This window comes from Cyprinodon variegatus, unplaced genomic scaffold (genome assembly GCF_000732505.1).
Source record: "Cyprinodon variegatus isolate N-32 unplaced genomic scaffold, C_variegatus-1.0 Scaffold229, whole genome shotgun sequence".
In the NCBI taxonomy this organism is placed as follows: domain Eukaryota; kingdom Metazoa; phylum Chordata; class Actinopteri; order Cyprinodontiformes; family Cyprinodontidae; genus Cyprinodon; species Cyprinodon variegatus.
In genome coordinates this window covers 344449-354068 of record NW_015150682.1, presented here as the reverse complement: position 1 = coordinate 354068, position 9620 = coordinate 344449, and the positions used below count along the sequence as shown (strand labels likewise).

At 38.5% G+C, this 9620-nt stretch overlaps 1 protein-coding gene across 7 annotated transcripts in view; it reads right to left on the bottom strand.

The window, feature by feature from the left end:
* The window catches only part of LOC107088815 (aryl hydrocarbon receptor nuclear translocator-like), a 19394-nt gene extending 10780 nt beyond the window's left edge, over positions 1–8614 (bottom strand). For 2 of the 7 annotated variants that reach the window (XM_015381224.1, XM_015381228.1), the window contains exons 1-11: positions 8300–8614; positions 7604–7694; positions 7474–7509; positions 6518–6568; positions 6281–6328; positions 5450–5663; positions 1282–1495; positions 1098–1200; positions 921–986; positions 735–832; positions 579–655 (exon numbers count right to left, since the gene is read on the bottom strand). In XM_015381224.1, coding sequence (XP_015236710.1) covers positions 579–655; positions 735–832; positions 921–986; positions 1098–1200; positions 1282–1495; positions 5450–5663; positions 6281–6328; positions 6518–6568; positions 7474–7509; positions 7604–7694; positions 8300–8336 — 1035 coding nt within the window. In that variant the 5' untranslated portion in view covers positions 8337–8614. The remainder of the gene's footprint in view (positions 1–578; positions 656–734; positions 833–920; positions 987–1097; positions 1201–1281; positions 1496–5449; positions 5664–6280; positions 6329–6517; positions 6569–7473; positions 7510–7603; positions 7695–8299) is intronic. The other 5 variants (XM_015381225.1, XM_015381229.1, XM_015381226.1 and 2 more) reach the window with 5 other exon arrangements.
* Between the last annotated feature and the right edge of the window lie 1006 nt (positions 8615–9620).

Here is a 9620-nt window from a genome sequence, read left to right as displayed (position 1 = left end):
CCGGAACTTGGCGCGCCCCACCTGTCACGTCTCAATTCCCCACCAGTGGGTCGCGCCACACACTTTGAGAACCGCGGCATTAAGGCAAAACCGTACTAAATATTTTTATATTCTACAAAAAAAAAACAAGAACAAAAAAAAAAAAAAAACAACCAAAACATATTAAGCAGTTCTTGTTATCAGAAATACATAGAAAAGAATCAACAGATTTGCAAATGAATCATTGGTTGTTGGCCCCAAATTTGGAGTTTCACAAGTCTCATAACAACTCAGAAACCTTTATATCATCATCTAAAGGCAGAAGAGTTGGTGGGTCTGATTAGCTTGCTCTACAGACTGGGCTCTTAGGGTTCAATGCCTAGCCCACGGGCACATTGTCCTGTGACAGCAAGAAACTAAACAAACCAACAACTTTTGGAGTTAAAGACGACCACTCTCCTCACTGAGCTGCAGCCGCTGACAACAGTTGTACTACTGAGGCTAAACGTCATCAAATCAGAATGGCAACCCTGACTTCACCATGTGAATCCCACTATTTTGTCTCTATATTGAGAAAAAAACAAAAACAACATCCATACTTGTAATCGCCCGATGGCAACTAGACAATATCGACTCCCCTGATTGTTATCTGCTTCATCTTCTGTTAATGATACACCTGAAATACAAACAATATGAAAAGGTAATCAGCAGAGAGTCCTGTTAAAATCAACATTATGCAACAGAAGTATCTGTACTTTTTTTTTCACCTGCAGGGGGCCAAGACTTGATGTATCCCGTACAGTGGACCACAACATATTGGGGCTCCCCTTCCTTGGGAGTTCCTAAACCATTCCTGGTGTGAAGAAAAAAAACATGCATTTTCCATTGGAGTTCTGGATCTTATGGGTAATTCAAAGATAGAGGTTCTTTGGTTTACTCACCTGTTCCTACTCCTAAGGAAGCTTAGCCTGTTCATGGACATTGGTTCCACTGGGCATGTGCCGCATCTGCAGGAAGGTATAAAGACAGATTCAGAACAAATTTAAATGTCAAGCCACACCCACCCATCAGTTTAAAGAGCGTACCAGCCTGATTTATCTAGAACGTGTGAGCCTAACCTCATTCTGCAGATGAATGATCGACGTGCTCCCATAGTCATTCTAGCTGATGACTGCTGACTCTCCTTTTTCACGGTTCCCGTCTTCAGGTCCAACATTCTCCCTTTTAAAGTAAACATGACACAAAAAGTTAAGATTTTCTTCTGTTTTCTTCCGTGAGAAGGCCTTGTTTGTCTTACTGTACCCGTGTTGTTGTTTTCCGAGGTTGAGAGCTGCTCCCTGAGCTTTTCTGTGTCGTCTGGGTGGAGTTGATCATACAGAGAGGTGCCCAGCCATTCCGACTGCGCCTGGTTAAGTACAGGTGTGACAGAGTCCGAGACGTAAACAATGCGACCTGTCTCGCATGACACCACGAACAAAAAGCCGTCTGCTGCTTCCAAGATGAGGTGCTTAAGCTCCTGTGGATGAGCAAAAATAAGATGGCGGGAAAGTCAATGCAAAGCACTATACAGTCCATTAAACACTAAATAAAAACAAAGACAAACCGGTTCCTTGTTTAAGTTTTTTCTGCAGTCTACACTTGTGATGTTTTTCTATCATGTTGCATCGCGACTGGGTCAACATTTGTTTGTTTTCAACTGGTTACTTTGCAGTTTTAGGGATCTTAAGCCCCTGTCACGCCATGACAATTTATGCTAGCGTATGCCTGACATACAAAAAGTCTGGCAAAAACGCTGGCATATGTTGGATAAGTTATTGGTATATTTTGTGTAAGTTATAAGTTAAGAGCACACTGAAGAATGCTGACACAGGTCGACAAACAGCAAGTATATCGTTACGGCAAGTATGCTAGCGTATGCTCATACGTTGGCCAAAAGTAACAGGTAAGTTATCTGATCGTTGACACACGTTAATTGTAAGTTACTCATAAGTCATTCCGTCTAGCTCATCCAAAACCTATGAATAACTTCTGCATAACTTATCAAGAACTTGTCTCCAGCGCATATCAACGTATTTGATGTGTTCCAGACGACCGCTGAACGTGTTTCTAACTTACACCTAGTGTATAATGGCTTATTTGAGGCCAGCAGGCCTTTGGCCGAGCAATATTAGCCAGCTTTTTAAATTATCGCATCAGTTGATACATGCAAGTGTTCGCCAATTCATTCGGCAACAATGACTTGAAATGGTGTGAAGCACATTTATTGCTGCTCCCTCCACCTGTTTGTTTGATGAGGATGTTTTTTGTTTAAATCAAGACTTGTGTATTATTTGCTGGCATTGTGTATTTTATTTTATTTTTTTTCATGCAAGAGGAGGTAGGAAAAGCAACATCAGCTCCAAGAATCAGTTCAAAAATATCAGCAGCACATATCAGGGAAATGTTTGATGTCAAAATAAATTGGCATTGGCCTTCAGAAACAAACAAAACACCCCCACAAAAATAGGAGTCAATCTCTAAATTTAAGTGACTCACTGACAAAGTCAGCCCTTTATAAACAGACGGTGAGTAAGATCAATTTAATCCAATGATAAAGGGTAATACCATTTCATTGTGTTCTGTGTCACTGTGCATCAACAAAATCCTCACAGGATGAAGAATAACCAGCCGATTGGCCTGTATTGGTTCTTATGAGACCCACGCAGGCCCAGCACGTAGGCACTGCATGCTTTTAAGAAGATGAAGCTATCTCTGACAATGATTGCTTTCAAAATCTCTTTTATATCTCTGCTTAAATTTGTATCTTTTTTGTCAAACTAATTGTTTCCCACGCACATTTTACACCAGTTAATATACATGTCCCATTTTGTTATATCTGGCTATTTACTCTATTTTTCAGTACAGCAGTAATGCACTCAATTTAAGAGACTATTTTCCCTGAATATGGTTTGGGTTGGAAGTTTCCTCACTGTACTGCAGATCTGACATCTGTCAAATGGGTCCAACACGGCAAACAGATGAAGTGTTATATTCAAGATGGATTATGTGTATACAAAGAAGCTCAACTCAAAATCCAATGGCAACTCTAAAGTGGAAAAAGTAAAAAACAAAAAACATAATCCCCAACAAAACCTTATGAATTATACGCAGTATTAGGGCCAAGCTGGAGATTTTTTTCCTTCTATTTCGAGAATAAAGTTGTAAAATTACAACAATAAAGTCATAAAATTATGAGAATAAAGCCGTAATATTAAGAGAATAAAGTCCTAAAATTATAAGAAACACGTATTTTATGAGAACTCTTACAATAAGCACTTTATTCTCTAAAATGAGGAATGTCGAGCATCATGTGAAGTTATGCTTTGGTTCTGGTTGAACAAATAAGAAAATCTTTGAGCACACCAGCGTCATTTTGGGTAGCATGTCAAAGTGGACTCGGGTTGCTGTTTGGTTGGTTGCTGGTCGGCCGTCATCTGCTGGTCAGAGCTCGAAGCTTTCTTTCTGAAACGGATTCTTGTATGATGACTTTATTCTTGCAATGTTACGACTTTATTCATATCCGACTTTATTCTCGTAAAGTTATGACTTTATTCTCGTAATAGAAGGAAAAAAAATTATCTCTAGCTTGCCCCTTATACTCCGTCGTACAAGTACAAGCATTAGCAACCAGAACATTTAGAAGAGTGCTGCAATTCCGTGTTTTGGCCACAGGTGGCAGTATCAATAGAAAGCTTCATAAGGCCTCTTTAAACCACTTTAGTTGACCCAAAAACTCTCTCTCTCTGCCAACTAAGTGCCTGGGTTTTTCTTATTTATCTGACTGCAATGACAGTGATAGTTTTAGTAGTAGTGCAGGTGAGTGCATGGTGAAGCTAACTGCTAGGACTGGGCCAAGAGGTCCATCTGCCTGGTAATCATTTAAAGTGGATGATGCTGTTCTGCAGGCAACCTCATTAGGACTTAAAGTTACTTTAAGCACAAACAAATAATGTATTCTGCTTCAGTTTCTATTGTTGTCAAATTTTATTCCAATCCATGCCGTTTCCTCACCTTTGTCTTAAAGGTTTTGTTCCAGCTGCACACAAGTATACATTACTTCTATTGTTGCTGGCCAGTGGCCATCATTTCTATTATTTTGACTGAAAAAAAAATATCAGATATCAGGAATACATATTCAGTTAAGCTAATAAATGTCAAGACGGCCACATAAAATGTCTTTAAGTGGTCGTTTCTAGGTATATAAAACTTATTTCTTACTAGCACAATTTTTTTTTACTTTCTGAAATTCAGTTTCTGCTGCAGAAATGTAATTCAGAAAATAGATTATTACAGTTCCACTAAGAAAGTGATTTTTACCAGAATTTCTATTTTAGTGATCCACAAATGGAACAACAGGGAGGAGAGTGCTTTTAATAAATGTAAAAAAAAAACAAAATCCATTTAGTAGCGCAGCAATCTTCTTTTATGCCATCTTTCTCTCCTTTAGAGCTGTTTCTCTGTCTTTTACATATATTCTCCATTTTGTTTGGTTTTCTAAATTTCTAATCTCTAGTTCCAGTGATATGAAATACACACTTCCTGTTTTCTGTCGTCATGGTGACTCGTCAAATAGGGGCTCCACTGATAATGGCTTTTCATACTTGTTATGCATGTGTTCAACTGAGTGGACCTACTGAAAGTCAATGAAGCTAACTCACTGACTTACTTCACTGAAACCAAAAATTCACAAGTTTCCAACCTTAGGCCAAATCAACTTAGAGTTCAATATTTGGATCAGAGTTTGTTAAAACTGCTTTTTGAAACAGACCCCAACTGCCTTATGCATTTAGTTGTCAATAGAGCCAGGAGTGGCAGGAGTTTAAAAATCATAATAACAGCTTTTTCATCAAAACAATTTGTCAACATAATATCTCCACAGGACATCTAGAGTTGTGGAGAAAAAAAAAACAACATGATTATTATTGAAAAAACTATTGAATATAAACATGTTTTATAAATTCTAACAGGACCAAAATATATTAATACATATATATATTAATTTACTACTAGTTAAGATGCTAAACTTAACACAAAAGGACCAATAGCAATCTATAGGTTGATATAATGTGAGGTGGAGCTCAGGCTTTGCCAGATTCTAGAAGTTCTTTTATAGACCTAAGAAATTATGATATGGCTCAGATTCAAGCCAAAAAAAACAAATAAATAAAAAACTGGTCAAGATCAGTCAAGCTTGTGTGTGCTGGTGTAGACTTAACAAAGCTAACTTAATGGCTGGGAGGAGTTAAACTTGTAACCATCAGCTATAAATAAGAGAGTAGAGCTTAAATAAATTAAGACTGTCAACTAACAAGCAAAACAGTTTGAAACCCAGTATAAACTGTGTCTTTGATTTGTCACAAAGTTTGGATTCAAGCCGACTAAAGATGCACCCTTTAACATTAGATAATCCCATTTTCCTCAGCTCTCATACCTGATCAGTGAGAAACGAAGGTTTGTACGACCCATCTGCATTAGTATTGGCATTTCCTCGGAGGGACTTCATGTGGGAGACCGCCATTCGCAGAATAGTCAGCTTATCTGGTTTTCGTGCCAGTGCGCTGCACGAGGGCACCATGTCCGACAGTTCCCCGATGTAGGCAGACATCTTGTTCCTCCTCCGCCTCTCAATCTCACTGTGATTCTCCCTGGAGTGAGGAAATGGGTTGGTAGGAATGGAGAGAAAAGCAGCGATTGAAATGGTGGAAACAGACGAGAAGGTGGGAAACATGAAGCAGAGTTTGGAGATGCAATGTAAATGTGAGAACTAGGAGGAAGAACTGGGAATGAAAGAACATAATATAAATCATGGACGCATAAAAAGTAAATAATGAAATAAATGTGAGCAGTGAAATAGTTGTAGTTAAGAAAGGACGAATGTCTGGCCTTCTGAGGCCAGACTGTGTGACAAAAGAGAGCATGTGCACAGAGAAAAGACCCTTTAGTTGTCCTGAGAGGGAGACAAAAGGGACAAAGAACAGTTGCTCAAGCTGAAGGGATTATACCAGAGTGAAAGAAGACCCAGACTCACAAACAGCAGTGTGGTTAGTGACACATAACATAACGGCAGTCTGCAAGAGACGACCAGCTGCCTTTCTGACAAGCACCAAAACAGACACAGAGGGACAAAAATGTACTGGTAAATGTGTGCTGTCAAAATGAGTGCTGGGATCCCAGCAGGGCAGGATAAGATCTGATCATCGCATTCAGTATCAATATGGACACAAGCAGGAGAGGTAACCTTCCTCAGTGCTACATGCCATACCTGGCTAGTTTTTCCTTATCTGCAAAACTCTGATCTTCTTCCAGAAACCTGGAAATAAAACCAGCCTACTAAAACACCGACCCAAAAGTTACTGGAAATAAAAAATAAAAAAAATATAACACACACATACACAACAGAAACAAACAAACCAGAACAAAAAACTTAAAGTAGGAAAGAGAATAGGGGGTAAAATCCCAATAACACTATCACATGCTGTCCTTCACAAGTAAACCCTACCTGGCAAAGCGCTCTTTTTCATTGTTTGAGCCTCCTGTTTCATCGTCAAATCTGATAAAGAAAGCAAACACTGTCATCAAAGCGTCTCAAACAATTCATGTGCATATATCTTCTCATCTAACCAAGTCCATTTCACATATGATTCAAGAAGCATATAGGCAGTCATCAGAGGAAAGGTCATTCAAATTTTCTGCCTACGATAAAACAGCTCCTAAAAAATGAACCAATTCGTAGCTTAACTTTATCCTAACCCACTTCCATTTCAAAACGTTTTACACATAGTTATCAAACTAGCGCAGTTTAGTTTGTTTAAACCACACATAAGATTCAACAACTCATACCTACCCTCAAAAGATTTTTCAATGTTATTTTGGTGTCAGGTATGTTTTCAGTTATTGTAAAATAAAATTAAAAACAATTTTAGCAATCTCTTATCTTCATTATTCATAAAAATATTTTACCTCAACAACAAAGAAATAACAGAATTGACCAGAGCTTATTACATGGGAGCAAATTTGCCATGTAAAAGGATAAAATGTCAAGTTGCAGATGCAAAATATGGGCACTACTATGAGAACTAGTAAAAACCTAAGCCAGGAAGAAAAAAAAAAAGAAAAAAAAGCTAATGAATATATTTTTTTAGATCTTGAAGAGAAATTGTAACATGCTAGAGTCTGTATTTGCATGCCAGAGTTTAACATAAACCGATATAGTAAAATCTTCTGCAAAACGATGAAAGAAGGTTGTTGCCTTTTTAGTTTACAAGTCATTCTACTCTAATAAAGGGATCAAGAAGTCTTATCTGCTTTCCAAAACTACATGCAATAATAATATCAACCCTGTGTCTAGTCTGTATAGAGAACATGACAATATCCAGTATTTGTGTAGAAGAGTAGATGAACCAGTTCAGCCCAGATACACGTAAGAAAACTACATAAACATAGGGGGCAAAATACCTCATCAACTTTCCATCATCTTCGTCAAATTCTTGCCTGTAATATAAAGCAAATCGGACCATTGTGATTATTTTCGTCGAGGATGAGGAGACCAGACACATTTACAGAACACAACTGATAAAATACTCACGCTGCCCGTCTTTTGTTGGTGCCTTTCGGGACACTAGTCCCGCCGTTCGGGGTCCCACTTGCTCCCATACCCAGACTGTGGTCTGTTAAGTCTATTAATAACACAGCGAGGGACAGACTCAATAAAGCGCAGATGACAGGTGATTTCCTTTTGTGCTTAAAGCAGTGAAAGGGAAACCTAACCGCGTATAGGGCCCTAAACTTAAAAGTACAGCGAGCTACATGTTTGTTGGGCTGGAAGTTAACTCGAAAAGAAAGCAAAACCCTTTTATTGAGATTCTTAAGATGGCAGAGACAACGCGACGCATGGCTAGCCTCAGAGCTACAAACAACATTAAAAAAACATAACATCTGGAGCGAGTTAACTGAGAAATGCTTGACAGTTAGCCCTGTAATTTTCGTTATATTCCAAATCTATGGTTCGTACAAAAGTTAGAACATTCAATGTGTTATTTTAACATCTCAAAACTGAAGTTTAAAGGCACCAGCAGTCAGTTAACAATCAACTTCTTGTGTAACAACCAGCTAGGCTTATATTAGCATTAGCTCCAATGCTAAGCTAACTTAGCTTTTGCTGTCACGCATCTTTAGGCAAATGTTTACATAAAACAGCACTGATGGAAAAATAGCTAAAAATGGATTAACAGCGGCTAAGGAACGTAGGTTAACCGTCAACTTGACTTTGACCGCTCCTTACCTGGATTTGAAGAGGACATATCCGCGTTGAACAACATAAACAAATAACTTCTTTCACAACGGAAAAAAAAATCCTCGAACTCTCCACCCTCCCTCCGCCTGGCTAAGCTAGCTTCGGACCGACAAGTGCAGATTTCCAAGCGCACTCTCACTTTTCCGGAGAAAGGCTCACAGCCATAACTGACGCTACTTCGGAGCTATGAGAAAGATTCACACACTATCACAACCTAATTATTAATCCCTGTCACAGCCCCCGTTTTCCTGTCTTCAACCCGTTTAAACCCCCCTTTCCAAGTAAGATGGCGTTTCCGAGCTAAAACTCTCAGACTGTATTTCTTTCTCAGCTTTCTATTGGACATGAGGCAGACAGATACTAGTGACGCGATGGCTTCACCCTTTTTTTTATTGGACATGAGTCAGAGAGTTACTGGAGACGCGTTGGCTTCAACCTTTTTTTATTGGACATGAGTCAGATAGATACTAGTGACGCGTTGGCTTCAACCTTTTTTTTTATTGGACACGAGCTAGTAGGATACCAATTACGTAGATATCTGGGAAGCCCACATATTTATTCTTCTTCATTAACTCTGGCAGTGGAGGTGGGACATGCAGGTCTGTGACTGTGTGTCAAGGTCTTGGGTTCCTTTTTTTCTAAAACCAGTGAGCAGATTATCAACTGTGTTTTCTCTGAAATGACCTAAGAGCAGCGAACGAGTACAAAAGCACAGGAAATTATTAACTTAAAATTTTTTGTTTGGTAAAAAAAATACATGTCTCACAAATATGATAGTATCTTGCCTTTTTGTCATGTTGCCACTCCTAACTTCTGTTTATGTATTGGAATTTTATGTGATAGAGTAACACAAAATAAGTGGAAGAGAAAGGACCCATTATATATTTTTTTAACAAATATAATTCAAAGCATTACGTTAACATGCCATCTCCACATCTGTTTTATTTCAGGATGTTGCTTTTTAAGTATTGGATTTAGGACAGGGTGCACAAAACTGATTTTTCATGGAACTAGTTACTTTAGTTTTCATATAGGTCTCGGAGGTGGGTGGTGCAAAGAATGACATATTTGCAATGGATTGAGAAATCTATACAGCTGAAGCAGGAAAGCAGGAGAGAAATGCAGAAGAAGTAGTTAAAAAATAGGGGTTGCAAAATGTAATTAAAAACAAGTAACTGATCAATTTGTTCAATATCTTCAGTCTGATCAGGATTAGAGCTTAGAAATAAATGCACAGGAGGGAAATCAACACACCTCCACCTTCATTATCATCAGAGGTTTCAAGTAACAAAGCACAAATTCTTCATTA